At 54.2% G+C, this 17,214-nt stretch overlaps 8 protein-coding genes across 8 annotated transcripts; 4 read left to right on the forward strand and 4 right to left on the reverse strand.

Moving 5' to 3' along the window:
- Positions 1 to 579: 579 nt before the first annotated feature.
- On the reverse strand, positions 580 to 2,817 carry J7T54_006852 (uncharacterized protein; the record flags this gene model as incomplete). The annotated part of the gene is made up of 1 exon (XM_051508048.1): positions 580 to 2,817. The coding sequence occupies one exon, from the start codon at positions 2,815 to 2,817 to the stop codon at positions 580 to 582; it is 2,238 nt and encodes a 745-aa protein (XP_051366066.1).
- Positions 2,818 to 4,720: 1,903 nt separating this feature from the next.
- Positions 4,721 to 5,663, forward strand: J7T54_006853 (uncharacterized protein; the record flags this gene model as incomplete). The annotated part of the gene is made up of 3 exons (XM_051508059.1): positions 4,721 to 4,724; positions 4,774 to 5,588; positions 5,634 to 5,663. 3 exons carry the CDS (start codon positions 4,721 to 4,723, stop codon positions 5,661 to 5,663), a joined length of 849 nt encoding a protein of 282 aa, XP_051366067.1.
- A 1,338-nt stretch (positions 5,664 to 7,001) lies between these two features.
- Positions 7,002 to 8,230, reverse strand: J7T54_006854 (Mitotic checkpoint protein BUB3-like protein; the record flags this gene model as incomplete). Its single annotated transcript, XM_051508070.1, has 4 exons — positions 7,002 to 7,708; positions 7,765 to 7,847; positions 7,917 to 8,157; positions 8,221 to 8,230. 4 exons carry the CDS (start codon positions 8,228 to 8,230, stop codon positions 7,002 to 7,004), a joined length of 1,041 nt encoding a protein of 346 aa, XP_051366068.1.
- A 610-nt stretch (positions 8,231 to 8,840) lies between these two features.
- On the forward strand, positions 8,841 to 9,965 carry J7T54_006855 (Eukaryotic translation initiation factor 2 subunit alpha-like protein; the record flags this gene model as incomplete). Its single annotated transcript, XM_051508081.1, has 4 exons — positions 8,841 to 8,918; positions 9,011 to 9,173; positions 9,226 to 9,433; positions 9,482 to 9,965. 4 exons carry the CDS (start codon positions 8,841 to 8,843, stop codon positions 9,963 to 9,965), a joined length of 933 nt encoding a protein of 310 aa, XP_051366069.1.
- A 462-nt stretch (positions 9,966 to 10,427) lies between these two features.
- J7T54_006856 (uncharacterized protein) lies at positions 10,428 to 12,752 on the forward strand (the record flags this gene model as incomplete). Its single annotated transcript, XM_051508091.1, has 5 exons — positions 10,428 to 10,684; positions 10,739 to 10,903; positions 11,561 to 11,648; positions 11,708 to 12,005; positions 12,055 to 12,752. The coding sequence occupies 5 exons, from the start codon at positions 10,428 to 10,430 to the stop codon at positions 12,750 to 12,752; spliced, it is 1,506 nt and encodes a 501-aa protein (XP_051366070.1).
- A 370-nt stretch (positions 12,753 to 13,122) lies between these two features.
- On the reverse strand, positions 13,123 to 14,067 carry J7T54_006857 (uncharacterized protein; the record flags this gene model as incomplete). The annotated part of the gene is made up of 1 exon (XM_051508102.1): positions 13,123 to 14,067. The coding sequence occupies one exon, from the start codon at positions 14,065 to 14,067 to the stop codon at positions 13,123 to 13,125; it is 945 nt and encodes a 314-aa protein (XP_051366071.1).
- Positions 14,068 to 15,119: 1,052 nt separating this feature from the next.
- On the forward strand, positions 15,120 to 15,972 carry J7T54_006858 (large subunit ribosomal protein L23; the record flags this gene model as incomplete). Its single annotated transcript, XM_051508113.1, has 2 exons — positions 15,120 to 15,196; positions 15,249 to 15,972. 2 exons carry the CDS (start codon positions 15,120 to 15,122, stop codon positions 15,970 to 15,972), a joined length of 801 nt encoding a protein of 266 aa, XP_051366072.1.
- Positions 15,973 to 16,036: 64 nt separating this feature from the next.
- On the reverse strand, positions 16,037 to 17,029 carry J7T54_006859 (Methyltransferase-like protein-like protein; the record flags this gene model as incomplete). The annotated part of the gene is made up of 1 exon (XM_051508124.1): positions 16,037 to 17,029. One exon carries the CDS (start codon positions 17,027 to 17,029, stop codon positions 16,037 to 16,039), a length of 993 nt encoding a protein of 330 aa, XP_051366073.1.
- Positions 17,030 to 17,214: the final 185 nt, after the last annotated feature.

The following is a 17,214-nucleotide window of genomic DNA, read 5'->3' on the forward strand; positions in this document are numbered from 1 at the left end:
CATAGGCGACGGGCAGCAACTGAATGTATACGAATACATACGTACATGCGTCGTGCGATGGCGATGGGTGCAATTTAATCCAAGTATCATAGATGATACCCAGAAATTTTGCCAGGCATGTCTAATTTCGGATTCCCAGGGGGGGGAAGGGCCCTTCAGGGCCCTCTGCCCTTCTAGGCTCCCTTCTCTGGGCCATGATGGCGCCACTTTGCTCCTGACCGCCGAGCCCGCCTGGCCAATCATGAGCGCGGTAGACGTTCGTATATTGACATGCGGCAAGCACATGTCATTGTCTGACGAGGTGTATCGTACGATTCGAAGAGGTGGTAAGCATGCACGCATCATATCAAATCATACTCTCGCCAATGATCAATGTCGGATTGTGAGCAGGGACGAGAATGGTGACATGGGAGCGAGACAGCAGATTATCTTGATCTCGCGATTGATAAGCTACATAGTATACAACACGGGTGGGAGCGGTTGATGCCACCACAGTATCGTACAGTATCATTTAGATAGTTTTCACATGGTTCAGTATAATGGCGCCTGGCAGAGTAGTCATCTCCACAAAGGCTCCAATTAGCCCAAGGCCACGGCATGCCTCTGCTCTGCGGGGTAGTGTACGTGATGCTGCGAATGGCGTGTCCAAGACAGCACACCTCGGTGCAGTTCCGGTCGAGTATACGTCGATGCCACCTCGTGCTTCCCAACATCATCGAGGCGCTTGCTGGACTCGGCCAACACCTTGACAGGCACGGGCTTCGCAACGTCTTCTTCCTCGGGCTTCACAGACGAAGCGCTGATGTCGAGTACGGCCTGCAGCAGCTCTTCCTTTTGAGCCCTGGTGCGGCGGCGCACAAACACACTGTCATAGGCCTGGACCAACTTGGTCACCCCGGACGCATAACACTCGGTGGCCTTGCCATTGTCCCGCGCCCAGCTCAGTCGCTTCGCCATCAGCTTGGTGGCAGCTTTGATCGCCCGTCTGCTCGCGTTGCAGGTTGCCCAGGCGCGTGGCTTCTCTTGGAACTGATCCAGCAGGGAATGCATCTTCTGGAATTTCTCCGCGCGGCTGTACGCCTGCAAAAGGTTCGAGAAGCTGTGAGCGCTATGTAGGAAGTCAACTTCTCCTGTGGTCTTGCTGCCTTTGACGCGGGCTGCCATCTCGCAGATCTCCACCAAAGCCTCGTGGTGGTCCTGCTTCAAGGCGCATCGCGCAGCCGTGGTAAAAACCATGTCGTGCACGTAGTTCCCGAGATGTAGTTGCTTTTGCAGAACCTGCAGCGGGTCCTTCCCTTGCTCTAGCTGAGCCATCAGGAAGGGCGTCAATGCTTGGCCGACGGGGTTGCCTTTGGTCTTTGCCGACTTGATCAGTGCCTCGGTGCTGTTGGTCTCCCCGGCATCGAGCTCGATGCGCGCCATGACAGCCAATGACAAGCACCTCGCTGACGTTGCGTCCACGCTAGGCTGGGCAGCACAAAACTCATCCCACACTACCTGCCACGACTGCTTCAGGGCTGCCTTCTGCATGAGCGCGAAGACCTGAGGCTCGTGCGGGAGCGACCCAGAGGGACTCCTCTCCACAGCCCTGATGTATGCTGTCTTCCAATCCCTCTTCTCCAGTGAAAACATGCGCATCTTGGATAGGCTAGGATCGAGCTGGCGCAGACGCTCCTCAAAGAGTTTAAAGGCTTCTCCGCCAACTCGCCAATGCGTGTAGCATTCTCGCAGGATCAAGTGTAGATAGTTGCTATCGGTCTTGCAGCCATTATCGAAGCAGAAGCGCAGCCATGAGAGCATCTTCTCATGTTGCATCGCAGCAGAGTAGCGCTCAAGCACCGATATCAGCCACTGACGTTTGATCGGGATCCCGTGTCGGTCCACTGCATGGCGGATGATGCAGTCGAGCTCCGTGACGTCCATGAAAGGGATCCAAGCGGCGATGAACTTGTTGATCGAGCTTCGAGAATATTGCGGATCGCTATCCTGGAGAATGCGGCTCAGCTCGGTAAAATTTGATACACAATTCCGCGCATGCTGCGCGCAGGCACTGGCGCACAATACCGAAACTTGGATCGATACATCCTCGAGGGCACGGGCTGCATCTATCTTCTTGAGTAATTGGCTTTGGGACAGGACCTCCGCCCGATCGTTCTGCAGAGTGGCCACATGGAGAAGCCATCTGTGCAGCTTGAATGTAAAGTCTGAATCAAGCTCGACGCAAGAGCCAAGACCGACAGATTGCAGGTGCTCGAAAAGGAACTGTGTGTCCTCCACACTGACATTCGAGTCGTACTGATACCTTTTCAAAACACGAAACACTGCCGTCGCGGTTAACGGATACCTCTTGTCTTTGCCCCACCACGCAAGCAGGCGCTTGGAGGTGTTGTCGGTGGCAACACTGGGCAGACAAGACAGCACCCGGACTAGAAACAGCTCTGGGTCGCGGTAGAAAGGTCTGAGCTTCTCAAAGCACGGCTCGAGGGGTGCAGTGTCGGATCGGATGCTTGCCTGGATAAGCCGTTCGGCAACATGATCGAAATTGACAAAATGGTCCCCTTCCAGGCCTTTGATGTTGCAATGTTGCAGGAGCTTGTTCAAGTGACTATAGTATGTCTCAGTTGCACGAGAAGTGCAGGCCGGAGACTCCAATAAGTGGACAAATGTCTTGAGAATACCAAGAAAACAGTTGATGTCGGTGTCGATATTGGTGCAAGGCTCCCGAGCAATGAGCTCGTCCACCCTTGCCGGCACGGTCTTGGGATCCACGGCCATGTCGAAGGAAGGTTTCGGCCCTGAGCCCGCGGAGCTAGTCATTGCTCGTGTGTTGGGTCGCCTTGACAATTCCTTGCTCTCGTATTGCATGAGCCGGTAGGGAAGAGCATCATAGCTAACCGCCTTCGATAATGGGTCTTGTATGCCGAGGCCTTTGGAGGGTTGGCGACGGTTCAGTCCAGCGGGATCGGGACCTGCGGCTGGCCTTCGCTCGACGGCAGGGATCGAATCGTCGGTGGCATCATCTAAGCGGGCTCGGTTCGCGCTTTGTCGTTTTCTTCGACGCGGCGCGTCTGCCGGTTGGGCGTGAAGCGCTGTTTTGCTTCGCGACGGCTGGCCGTCTTCCATGTGCGTCACCGACCCGAATTGGCACTTGAGGGTAGACAGTTTCCGTGCGTTGTCTATGGCTGCACGCGCAATTTCTGTACGTCTTCGACGTTCCTCGGCCAGCAAGACGACTGAGCAGGAAGTGCCAAAGGCGATGCCCCTTAAGGCATGGAGCGCCGCTCGGGAAGGGACGGGTTTTGGTACGGTCATTGCAGATAATGATGCCTCCGATCAAGGCAATTGGCGATTCGACGCATTGGCGTAATTCTGGGTATGGAAATGTCGATATCGAGTGGTCGATGAGCTCCTAATCAGACCATGTTGTTAAGGTTGAGGAAAAAAGGCAGGCCAATCCGGACCGGCAATATGTCGGCATCATCCATCCACGAAAGAGGTGGGGACTTGAAGGTGCCTCGAGTCGCCTATTATCGGTCAAACGCTTTTAACAATCTTGCAAGTCCAGATCGTCAGTCATCAAATATGCCATTTCGCATCAAATTGAATTGTAGCCAGTCTATGCCCGGCTCGTGAAGCCCAGCACAGTACACAATCCACTTCTCCGTTGGCGGAATCTTTTGTCCACCTGAAGTCACGTCCAATACACAGTACTAGAGGGTCAGCCTAGACTCTGCGTTTCAGCGTGCTGGCGAAGATGGTTTCTTCTGTTCAGCTCAACAAGACTTGCGACCGCCACTGGAACAGCAGAAAGTTCCAGCTGCACATGGCTTACCTTATGGTGCTTCCTTGAACGCCGACTAGGCCTCTTTTGTCGGAGTTAAGGAGGTTGAGCTTCCAATGTCCGAGGCCTCCAAACCACCTTGCGTAACTTGGGTCATGACATCAAACTTCTCTCCTCACACCACAACGGCTGACGAACTGGACCAATCAGTCTTTGACTCATATTGACGATGCGGGACAGATGATCTCATCCAGAGTAGATGCGGAGTCGCGGATGTTGGGTTGGGTTAGGCAAGAGCTGTGGGAACAATCGCGGCCGCATTTCCGTGCAGGTCAAACGATGTTGGCAGTGGAGGAAGAAGTAAGGTACCTTGCTCGTATGTGAAGTATAAAAGCCATCCGCGCCTGCTCTACCTGCTAGATTTATAAACCCTCTTTAGCAAACTTCAGCACCGTCCTGCTACCTCACTTTTCATCATTGACGTGCCTCTGCCTGAATAGCCATTATGAATCCTCTGCCCTCGGCCCCAACTCCTACCAGCCCTCTGGGCCGGTATCGTCTCCTGTCTCCCAATGCTGCGGTGCGGGTCAGTCCGATATGCCTTGGTGCCATGAACTTCGGCAATGCCTGGTTGGTATTCAGCCAATTCGTTACTCAGTATAGGCTAAGATTTGCCAGGAAGGATTACATGGGGACCTGCGACCGCGCGACCACCGAGAGCATCTTGGACTTTTTCTACGAGCAGGTGTGATTCCCAGAGACTCACGTTCGACATCCGCTGACATGATGGGAAGGGTGGTGTGTAGTGTGTTATGCGCCGGGCTCGAGAATCTGTGCTAATGAATAGGCAACTTCATCGACACTGCAAACAACTATCAATTTGAAGAATCTGAGAAATGGATCGGAGAATGGATGAAGCAACGTGGGAATCGTGACGAGATGGGTGAGACATCTTCGCGCACGCATGAGACTGAATGACCTGACCTGTGCAGTCATCGCGACCAAGTACACGACAAACTACAAAGGGGGCCCCGGCCACCCCCATATCCAAGCCAACTACTCGGGCAATGGCAGCAAAAGTCTCCATCTGTCAGTCGAGGCCAGTCTCCAGAAACTACAGACGAGTTACATCGACCTACTTTACGTCCACTGGTGGGACTACTCTACTTCGATTCCCGAATTGATGCAATCTTTGAACCACCTTGTGGCAGCCGGGAAGGTATTGCACTTGGGAATCAGCGATGCGCCAGCTTGGGTCGTCAGCAAGGCCAATGAGTACGCCCGGAACCACGGTTTGCGTCAGTTCTCCGTGTATCAGGGACGGTGGTCGGCAGCCAGTCGAGACTTTGAGAGGGACATCATACCGATGTGCAAAGACGAAGGTATGGGCATCGCCCCGTGGGGGGCACTTGGAGGAGGCCGCTTCAAGAGCGAGGAGCAGCGGAATGCCCAGGGTGGGCGGGCGGTCGAGCTGAATGACCACGACATCAAAATCAGCATCACGCTCGAGAATGTAGCCCGACGTCGTGACACAGCCATTACTAGTGTTGCTATGGCATATGTCATGCACAAGGCGCCCTACGTGTTTCCCATCGTCGGTGGACGCAAGGTGGATCACTTGAAAGGCAACATTGAAGCGCTCACGCTGCAGCTTTCACGCGAAGATATTGAGGAGATCGAATCGGCTGCTCCATTCGACCTCGGATTCCCTCACAGCATGCTCTGGGGCAATGAGGTTCCAGAGAATAACCAGCAAGTCACCTTATTGAGAATGGCCGGCACATTTGACTACGTTCCGGAAAGACAGGTATGCTTATCAACCCGTTTTCAGAACTATACTAACAAGCCATAGTCAGTCGTGCCATCCAAAAGAGGAGCTTAGGGGGCTTATGGGGGCGGTCTCAACTGGAAGTGGGATTCAGAAGCCTTCCGTACTCAACACCATGTCAATGAGCCGAACTTCGGGTCATCTTGGCTGCGAGCATATCGGTGATGAAATTCGGGAAGGGTGCGCCATTGACCGGAGACCATGGCGATGGTCCATTCCACATGTTGATTGCATTATTACATTGTTTGGCAGTCCACTTGGGTGCACACAGACAATACTTGTATCTTCAATCCAATTAGAGTCCCCTATCTCGAGCGTTGAGTCTTGGCGGTTCCCTGGAGTGGCAAGTCCCTGAGCGGCTCTTTCCTCGCTTGTTGCTCCTGATTTGCGTGTCGCAAGAAGGTACTAATGGTGGGGGTTGACATCTGTTACTTCCTCAGGTAATACCTCAAGGTACCTTAGGTGTTGGTTGAGTATGGCCATTTTAAATGTTACACCTTACCTCTTGCAATATGAGTTGTACGGAAAATTGGCAACACATGCCACATCGAAGCACACACCAGCAGGCTGAGCCAGTCTGCGCATCAAGAGCAGACCCAGAACTGGAAGATGAGCGACCATGGATAGGGTTATGTGAGGATCAGTTGTTCGACAGGTAGGCAAGCAGCCAGGGATTACCACACACATGCTGAAATCTTGTGTCTAGGGTCCCACAAAGCCCACCATTATCGCAAGCTCATTCAGTAGGCGTCGCAGGCAAGTCGCCAGGAACACCGCTTCTTCGGCTAGCGCGCGAACGAGACTCGTCTTTGTCCTTGATAACTACGAGGAAAAGGAAGCACATCGAGACTATCGTAGACGACATACCAGACCAACAGAGGTCAAATAGCAATACCTCAGGCGTCGGAGGCTTCGAGACGGCGCCGCAGAAGGCTCTAAAAACGGTTCCAGACAGTGCGCCGAAGCTTGTTGAGAACAAAGGAAGATTCACTTTTTGCCGGGGTATTAGGATACGGGACTATCGAATGCCGATGGCGAAAATACCTAGCACCAAGGGGGACAACAGGCAGCTCCTGTGCCGAGATAGGTTCGAGAATCGGGAGATTGCTGGGACATCCCCTCAAGATGTGAATAAATACAAGGCAGTGATGCCGCGCTGAACGTGGTATGCAATCGTCCACCCATTGCATATGCTGGGGAACTAAGTTAGATGTTTTCGATGTTGCCCTCGGTGTGTCGTTCCCAGGGGTGGATGACGCCGCACAGACAGGAAGCATCTATCGTCTGTCATTGTCAGCGCTGCACTTGGTCAGCAGGATATGCATTTGAAAGTATTCAGTCCCTTGCCTAAACCCAGAACGCCGACTCGCGTAAAACACCCTACTATACATCTTACTTTGCCCCCTTCCCTTTCGCCTCGTTGTCTCCCAGCTCGCGGATGAGGATGGAAGTCTTGCCCTCCCCGCTGTAATCCTCCTGTCCGGTCTCGAACCCGGGACATACACCGATGGCAAGGTACTTGCCGTCCTTGGAAAACACCATGGCGGCAATGCTGTCTGGGAACTTCTGGTACTGCTTCAGCCTCCTCTTTGCCTCCGCATCCCACAATGCGACTGTGCTATCTCCGCCGCCGGAGGCGAACGTGCCGTGGACTGGGTGGAACTCTAGTGCGTTGACAGGGTACACTATATCGCCGTCGCCATCCGGCGCAGGCTGTCGGTGGCACTTGAAGGCATACTTTCTCGCCTGGGACTCCGCTGTGTCTTCGAACCACTCCACCGCCACACGACCCTCGATGCTGCTGGTTGCGTAGCCAGCATCGGAAGGCATACAGGCCACGGCGCGGGTCAGATATCGGAGTGACGACTCGCGTTGCTGCCATGGTTTGAGCTCGCTTTGCCCAGAGGAGAACAAGTTTTGGATTGTTTGAAGGTCGTAGATGTTGATGATCCGCCCGGTCATGGCCACCACCACCTTGGATGGACTGGCAGCTACAGCATGTGGCTTGCCAGGAAGGGCAATGCGGATAGGCGTGCTCGAGGGTTCGCGAACATTGTGAAGATTGAGACTGCAATCCCAGGACGCAGAGATCAGGACACCTGTATACTCGTAAGCTACCAAATTCGAAGGGGGCCTTGCTCACAATGGCACTTACCATGGGCTGGACTGTATACCACGCAACGCGCCGGAGCAGCATGTTTGCTCATCTCCGTCATTTCTGCAGTCTCCAAATTGACTCTGCCAGTGCGTTAGCAGGTCGCAATGTCCGCGTGTGTTCTTCGGGGGGGGGAGGGGGGGGGGCCGTACTTGTTTACCACGCAGTCCATGCCAGCCGTGTAGGCTTCATTCTCATTGTCGCCGAAACATACGTCCAAAACGGGCGCACGGTGCTCGTATGTCTTTATGAGGCTCGAATCAGGTTTTGCGACGTCGTAGGCGTACAGCTGCTTGTCCCATGAAGCTGCCAGCAATTTTGTCGAACCATTGGGCGCGAATGCGAGCGCCGAGATCGCGTCGCCCGGCGGCGGCGAGAGCTCGTACTGCGTTGCTGCGCAAGGATCAGCATGTTTTCACAAAGCCTATATCTTGGTGATTGAATTGTCGAACATACCTGGAGCCATGTTTATCGACTGTCGCTGGGTACCTTCGTTGTCGTTGGAGAATTCAAATGTTTACTTCGCCAGCCGGCCTCCAAGCCGGATTAGTCAGCAGCGCCGCTCCCTAAACCCTTGCGATCGGACGATTAAACCAGTTTAAAGAGATTAAATTTTAATGAACGTAGATTTGATCGATCGTTTTATCGGGACATTGCAGTGCGATGCATTTGCTTCGCCCATGAAACTGCGGACAAACGCAGCCTCAAGCTCGAGGTTCAACAGTCAGCAGCCACATCATTCTGCCGTGATTTACCGCTGAAGTAGCTTGGTCAGCCACAGTAGCACCCCGCCAACGCCACACCCCACCATCCATCCATCGGGCCTCAGTGGGAAAATGTCAAAATTGTGACTCTTCCCGCATCTCACGAGCCATCGAACATCTGCGCCTACACGATCTTAGAGTCAACTTGTAGCACTCTCCGCATATCATCTACATCGAATCTGTAGAAGCCAGGTTTACAGGAATCATACACATCGGCGACCTTAACCCGCGTCCCCGGGCTCCTTCCCCGCCTCGAACAACTTGAACACCGCCCACCTTCGAATTTCTTGGTCGCCCGAAACAACCGCCATCATGTCGTTATCGAATTGCCGTTTCTACGAGGAGAAGTTCCCGGAAATTGACAGCTTTGTCATGGTGAACGTCAAGCAGGTGCGTGGGGCTCATACAACAGGGCGCGTGGATATTTCCAATCACCGCTATGGAGTGAGGGAGGGAACACAATGGCTGACTGCTAGACACAGATCGCCGAGATGGGTGCTTACGTTAAGCTTCTCGAGTACGACAACATCGATGGCATGATTTTGCTCTCCGAACTGTCGCGTCGACGTATCAGATCTATCCAGAAGCTCATCCGCGTTGGGCGCAACGAGGTTGTCGTGGTCCTGCGTGTGGACAAGGAGAAGGGTATGGTCGACCACTGGCAACTTGGGGAACGACATGTTGACGAGACGTTCAGGTTACATTGATCTTTCAAAACGCCGTGTCTCTCCCGAGGACATTGTCAAGTGCGAGGAGCGCTACAACAAGAGCAAGATGGTCCACTCTATCATGCGCCACGTCGCCGAGAAGACCAACACTCCCATCGAGAGCCTATACGAGAGCATAGCATGGCCTCTCAACAAGAAGTTCGGCCATGCTATTGACGCATTCAAGCTGTCGATCACGTACGTGTTCACTATAAGCTTTCCCAGGCTCAAGGCTAACAAACATAGCAACCCGGAAGTCTGGAACGACATTACCTTCCCCACTACTCCCATTGCCGACGAGCTCAAGTCCTACATTGGCAAGCGTCTCACACCCCAGCCTACCAAGGTCCGAGCCGACATTGAGGTCACGTGCTTCGGATACGAGGGCATTGACGCTGTCAAGGAGGCCCTGCGCAAGGCCGAGGAGAAGAACACGGAAGACTCACAGGTCAAGGTCAAGCTGGTCTCGCCACCGCTGTACGTCTTAACCAACACTTGCTTGGACAAGTCAGCAGGCATCACGTTGCTGGAGGAGGCAATTGTGGATGTGCGCAAAAGCATCGAAGCCGCAGGCGGCAACCTGTCCGTCAAGATGGAGCCCAAGGCTGTCACCGAGAGCGATGATGCGGAGCTGCAAGCCCTCATGGAGAAGCGCGAGCGTGAGAACGCCGAGGTCAGCGGTGACGAGAGTGTCAGTGATAGCGACGAGAACATTCCCGAGACTGTTTAGAGCGAGCCGGGACTGTCACGAATCGCACGAGACTGATGACTTTTTTTTGGCTCATAATGGCATTGGGCGTCCACGGAAGGGCCTCTGGAAGGGCATGAAGTTAGAGGCTGCATCCGCGGGTGACTACAAAAGTGTTTCTTTGTGGGGGGTGCCAGGGAAAAGGTGTCCAAGCGTCAAACCACATAGCGACTTGTAGCTGCAGTAATCCAACCAAGTGAAACCATTTTGGAGAGGAGTGAGTGAACCTGCCAGTCGATTGTCGTGGAGTGCAATGTGTCAAACGTCGTGAATGCTGCTGAATCATCAATGAGACCACGGCAGAGGAGGATTCGTAGCACTGGCGAACCCTGTAGTTAAACCACCCGGCGACACTAGCGCCATCTCACTCTCACAGTTGCATCTCGCTTCGCATTGGACGCAACTGCAGCACCACTGGGTGTGCCCGCCGACAGAGGCTTCATCATGAGCGCTCGCTCCTTCTGGAGACCTGGGAGAGGCCAATCTCGCGCCGCAGTCTACAGTTTCCTGGGGTTGGTCAGCTGGTTCCCCGTCATCGCCAGCTTCAACCTTTACGTTGCCGAAGTCACCAGGATCAACGGCAAGTCCATGTATCCGTTTATGAACGCCGACCGGGACAGCACCCTGCGGCGAGATGTATGTTTGAATTTGAAATGGGGCGCCAACAAGGACTTGGAAAGGGGCATGGTTGTCACGTTACGGTACGTGACGGTGCTCACCACTGAGATTGTACGCGAGGTTGCTGACCCAGACAGGAGTCCAACTCAACCTGAGAACATCGCCGTGAAGCGCGTCGTCGCTCTGGAAGGGGACGTCATCAGGACCAAGACGCCGTATCCCGTTGCCACGGTCATGGTGCCGGCAGAACATGTCTGGGTGGAGGGCGATGGGCCACCAGGGACGAGCCTGGACAGCAACACGTATGGACCTGTGTCGAAGCAACTGATTACAGGCAGGATCACACACGTGCTGTACCCTTTCAACAAATTCGGCCCTCTTGAATGGAGCGATCATAAAAGGCCGCTGGTGTATTAATAGGGAAAAGAATGTCCGAGTAGTGTACGATTCATATAACATCCGGAGACTTGATGACGCTCTTGCGCTTGCATGCCTTGGTAGCCCAGCTCAAACTAAAAGCGTAAGAAACATTGGTTAGAAGAATTTCAGCAATCGACGCAATACTCAATACAACCCAACAATCAATTTTGCGACCAACACATCTGTATGCTTTACTCGCCTCTGCGTACGAGCTCGGGCCAATGATGGTGCCCGGCGATAACGGGGAGGGCGCCGCAAAACCGGACGGCGATTTTAGAGCTTGGGAAATTTCTCTCCCAACGACATCACAGTACGGGCCACGCGAGCACGCCCACCAATTTACCAGCCGCGCCACGCATGAATCATTGACTGTTCTTCTCAAATTCGAGTGCTTCACATTTATCCGACCCACACTCGTTTCCGTCCTTCTGCACAACCAGTGGACTTCGAACTGAACCCTCTGTCGCAAAGGCCCAAACCAGTCGTGGCAGCTATAACAGCCTTTGACGGCGGGAGACTGGGCCACAACGCAAGCCCAGAGGACAATCGAAGGCTCGCGCGCGAGCACAAGCTATGGGTTCCGATGGCGAGGACATTGAGGCCGAGGGTCGGCCGCCCTTTCTTCATGTACGAATCGATCGCCCCGACGTCATCTCGCCAAGGCAACAGAAACTAACCCATCACAGGCTATGGTTGCCGGTGGCATAGGCGGCTCGACAGGCGACATGCTCATGCACTCCCTCGACACGGTCAAGACGCGCCAGCAAGGCGATCCCCACATTCCCAGCAAATACACCTCGCTCGGTCAGACGTACTGGACGATATGGCGGCAGGAGGGCATTCGCAGGGGCTTGTACGGCGGCTGGTTACCAGCGTTTGGAGGCTCGTTCCCGGGCACGGTTATGTTCTTCGGCACGTATGAGTGGAGTAAACGACTCCTCCTGGACCATGGGTGCCAGCAGCATCTGGCCTATCTCTCAGCTGGTAAGGTCGACCGAGAAATCCTACATCGCACAAGGAGCTAACAGCGCAGGTTTCTTGGGCGATCTGGCTGCCTCCGTCGTCTACGTTCCCTCTGAAGTACTCAAGACCCGACTCCAGCTCCAAGGTCGTTACAACAACCCTCACTTCAAATCCGGCTACAACTACCGCGGGACCATCGACGCAGCACGGACCATTGTGCGCACTGAAGGCACAGCAGCGCTTTTCCATGGATATCAGGCCACGCTATATCGTGATCTGCCCTTCTCTGCCCTGCAGTTCATGTTTTGGGAGCAGTTCCACGCGTGGGCGCGCCAGTACAAGCAAAGTCGCGACGTCGGTGTGCCGCTCGAGTTGCTGACGGGCGGCCTAGCCGGTGGGTTAGCAGGTGTGATAACCTGTCCGCTGGACGTCGTAAAGACCCGACTGCAGACGCAGGTCAATGAGCCCAGTAGCTCCAGTACTCTCGCAAAAGAGGCCGGCGCAAGTACGCAGCGCAGGAGCATCTCGACGTCGTCGCCCAACACGCATCGACCGAAACCAGGAGCTGCCGCGCTGCACACGTCATCTGTGATCAAGGGGTTACACGTCCTCTACCGCAGCGAGGGCATAGCTGGCTGGTTCAGGGGCGTGGGGCCGCGTGGTGTGTGGACGTTCATCCAAAGCGGGTGTATGCTGTTCTTGTACCAGCGACTCCTGCGGCAGATGGATACTTGGTTCCCTGAGCAAGACGAGTCCAGGGCCATTTGAGGGAGGGGCAGCAGAGTTTATCTTTTGGCGATTTTGTGAATATGTACAACTACCATATAGACGGATGGAAGATTAGAGGTCAGGCAGGATGCATGTACAATCCCGGCATCGTTTGGCGTTAGGGGATGGACAATAGAGCTTCGACACATTGTTGTCAAATAACCCACACAACACATATGCACACACTTATCGATAGACATGAGAGAATGTCATGTTCAGCCCGGCAAGTCTCAATTGTATACAAGGCTATGCTAGCAGCAGAAACAATGGCGCTTATGCTTCACTCTCATGATTCGTTATATCTCGTAGAGCCCTCGCCACGCTCGCCATGCAATATAAATTCCACATACCCTCTTCCACGCCGACCGGATCAGGCATCGGGGTCGCTGTCATAAGTCGTATCTACCTCCTCAAAGTCATCGATCCGGGACATTAGCTCGTCTCTTGCCAGGCAGACCACCGTTGCAATGGTCAGGGCGTTCCAGACGTTCTGGTGCTTGTCGTCAAAGCGGCAGTCAACTTGGAAACTGATGGGTGCATTCACACCCTTCTCCGCGTCGGCTGTCACAACCACAACGGTCAGGCCTAGCACGTACAGGCCGTACACCACTGGGCACCTCCGAGACATGGCCACGTCGCTAGTAGGTGACCGTGTATATCGAGGGACCATGTACGGAGAGGAGTCCTCGGAAAGGTCCTCCACTTTAACAGCAACGTTGTGCGGCGTCAGCCAAGGATCGGGGGTGTCTGTCTCGATGCTAGGTTTCGCCTTGTCCCACTTAGGAACATCGTCTGCGAGACCCTTTCTCGAGCTGCCACAGCGGCGGCGCTTTGGTTGGCGCCTCGGCGTTTCAACCACATACTCGGGTTGCTCGCTGGCTAGGTCGTCTTCAAAGTCCAATTCTGGTGTCGCAGAAAGCGGCCTCTTCCTCTTCAGACACATTGACCGTTTCCTCCTGAGGGTGCGGCCCAACGGCGTCATTTGTGTGAATCGCAAATCGGCGTGGTTCCAAAAATTGGGCTTCCGGTCGACACGATAGTACTCTCGGTGTTTCTTAATCAAAGAGCGCATATGTGTCGTGACGGCCTCCACAATGTCTTCTTCTTTTCCATCTACGTCTACCATCTCGACGACCACGTTGGGCAGCATTCGGCGTTTCTCGTAGCCACCATCGCGCGCGGCCCAGTCAATGAGATTCTCGATGGCGTCTGTAATGAGACGAGCTCCTCGATAGCGAAGACGTTTCTGTTCCTTCTGACTCTTCATCGGCGTTGATTCGAGAAGAGAGTTCACTGCGAGGTTAACGTCAATCATGCGTGTGATTGCGTTTGTAGCTATCACAACGTTAGTCTCGACTCCAAAAGAAACAAATAATAACGGAGAGCGTGTCCCACCTCGGTATTCAGTCATGCCGTTATTACAATGAGCGTAGATAATAGGCTCGGAATCCTGGGTATCAAAAACCTTCTCATGGATTGGAAAGTTACGGAAATCCAGAAACCAGTGCTGGGGCATGATCGGAAGGTTCTGTCGCATGAACAAGATTCCAAATAACTTCTCTTCATCGGGGGCCCAGTCTTCCCAGCCTTTGTACTTGGCTTTGGCTTCTGCCAACTCCTCCTCCAACGTGAGCTTCATGATCTCCTCCTCAGTCAATGGTAAGGTCGATTGGTCTCCGTCTCGCTCCTCTTCTGCGTCTGTTCCTTCCGATTCTGGTGACGTTTTTGATTTCTCGACAAGGGGTTTGTTCCGTCTATTTGTTGGCTCACTTTGTGAGTCAACGTCAGGCTCTCGTGAAAGGGGCTCTTCACGAGCCCCAGGCGATGACGAGACTCCTCCAGTACTTATACCTGAGCTTGTGTCGTCCATCTTGAACAACCTCCGAAAGTTGTTCGACCAGCCTGAGAGCCGTCTTCTCGTTCTTGTGGTGAAAGACATGCTGGCTGTCTTTGTTCGTACTTCAAGCTAGACCAGTGGGCGTTCAAATGAGACAAAAGGCGACAAAGGACGTGTAAGAGCCGTGAACACTCAAGTCGTGAGAAGAAACAATGAAAGGTGGTCCAGCCACCACAGTCGCGATCAGTCAAGCGCAAGTGCATCCAATCCAGATTCAAGGTGATGTGGGAAAGTGAGAGGTGAGAAGCCTGCAACTCCTGAGGTCTTTCACCGACCTTCGTCTGAGGCCCATGTCAAAGGTGGGCCGCCCCTTCCATATTAAAGCTGCCAGGGGACCAATCCCGACGGGATGCTCCACTTCTCGAGGTCAGGCCAATCAGACGCGCCAGGCTGAACGACGCATCTCGAAATTCTTCAACATCGCGACATTGCCACGACGCCCTCTCCATCAACACATCACAGCCACGACCATGGCCGTTCCAGCGACGAAGGCGGCGGCAAGCCTCTCAGCGCCGGGCTTCCGCCTGGGAAAGAAAGAGGTCTACATGTGAGTGGTCAAGCACGCACTGTCCCCAGTCAACCGCTCATTGTTTGTGCAGGCCCTCCCATCTCGTCACCCTACTCCGGAGAAAGAAGATGCACCCCAACGAGGCCTTCTTCCAAGTTCCCTTGACGTTTACAAAGTTCGATCTGCGCGATTATCTGTGGAATCTCTACAATGTCGAGGTCACCAGGGTCGGCGTCATGGTCAAGCAACAATCACTGATCCACCGCACTGGCCTGCAATCAGTGTACCGTCCCCAACCGTATAAGTTCATGACCGTACAACTGGCCAAGCCTTTCCAATGGCCCGAGCTACCAAACAACCCCGAAGCGTTCATGAAGGAGCTATTCGATCGACGAGATGAAGCTGCTTACAAAAATCGCCAAATGAGCCGGAACATTGGCCTGGGCGAGATTCCATCCAAGGCTGTTGTGGAAAATGGCAAGCCAAAGCCGGATGATAAGGACAGGGCAGAGTTGAGGAAGTCTGCTCAAGACATACTCATGGGCAAGAAAAAGTGGCAGAATGGCGTCGATTTGGATCCCAAATTCAACGGCATCGCGACGACGTCGAACAGGAAGGATGGTTCCAAGGAGATTGTGCACAAGCGGGCGGCCGACGATCGGGTCACGGCGAAAATGGAGGCTGGCCAAGTAAAGTCTGCGAAGAACCCGGCCCGTGCAGCAGCCGCCCGTCCTGACAAGAAGAGCTCCACGGTGGTGCAGAAGCGCTGGGCCAAGGCGCAAAAGGGACAATGGTTACCTTCGGTGAGGGACTAGGTTGGCAGGTTGTCGCAAGCGTTGTTGTACCACGACGAGATGTATATTACTGTAATTGGGCTACTTACGGGCGGTCTGCATCATCCGGCGAAGACCAATGTACATTTTGCTGGAACTTGAGCACGTCGTCGCCCCAACTCCACCAGCCAGCCGTCAAGTTACGCGCAAAGACCTCGAGCCCCCGATACTGGGGAGGCAAGATGTCTGCAAAGAGTCGCTGCAGGTTGGGTTTTCTTGAATGAAGATCGGGGACAGCAATGATCGTTTTGGGTTGTAGTCCAGCGGGCGTCGCCGCACCAACGCGCTTGGCAATGACGAGCTTCTCCCAGGGTTTGCGCCATTCTGAATTGATGGGATAGATTGGTTCGCCCGAGGCGGTCACCTTGAGCCATGTCCACTCCGCTACTTGCTCCAGCCGCCACGACGCGAGCAGCTCCTTGACAAAGTCGAGAATGCTGGACTTGTTAGTGATCCACACGGCCACCAGGCCACTATGTGACAAGTGCGATGGCACTGGGATATGGTGCAAGAGGTGCTGCATATCTTCAAGCCTGTAGACGGTCGAGTAGTTGTCAGTCTTGCGGCGGACAGATCTATTCGGCCACGGCGGGTCCATCATGATAAGATCAAATACTGGTGCGTCTTCTCGGACGTGGTCGCTCAGCTCTTGCAGCGAGCCATGGAGGCTTCGTGCACCAGCAGGCGTGAAGATTTCACCGGCTACAGGCGGACCCTCTAGCAGTCGAGGCAAGCAGTATTCTGCGTGGAAATGGTGACTGCAATAGTCCAGGGCATCCTGAGCCACGGCTCCAGTCATGAGGTCGGCTATCTGCGCGGCAGGCGACTTGTTCTGGGCTCCGGCAAGCGTCGCGTGACCGCCACGAACCCTTTTCGGCTCAGGCGTCACATATGGCTCGGTGATGGGTTGAGCCGATATGAGGCGTCGTGAGAGAGGGATCTGTCCAGGCAGCGTCTGGCTCTCCTCCAGTGACCGTGGAATGTCGAGAACAAGTATTGACCCGTCATCGCTCTGATACAGAATTGAAGATCTTTCCATGACCCTCCCGCACGGCTTGTGTCTTCTCGTCCGGAAAAGTGCCAGTAAGAGTGTAAAGGCAAGACTTGTTGAGCTCGGCAATCCTCGGCTAGTGGCTGGATGCCCCTCGCTGGTAGTGAGTGCGCTATGTTCTGTGGGGGCCTACGGTCTGCAGCGAATCGTGTGGCGTCTATACAACCAGGAAA

Source organism: Emericellopsis cladophorae (genome assembly GCF_022114955.1).
Source record: "Emericellopsis cladophorae strain MUM 19.33 chromosome Unknown NODE_2_length_1295279_cov_118_880017, whole genome shotgun sequence".
Lineage (NCBI taxonomy): Eukaryota > Fungi > Ascomycota > Sordariomycetes > Hypocreales > Bionectriaceae > Emericellopsis > Emericellopsis cladophorae.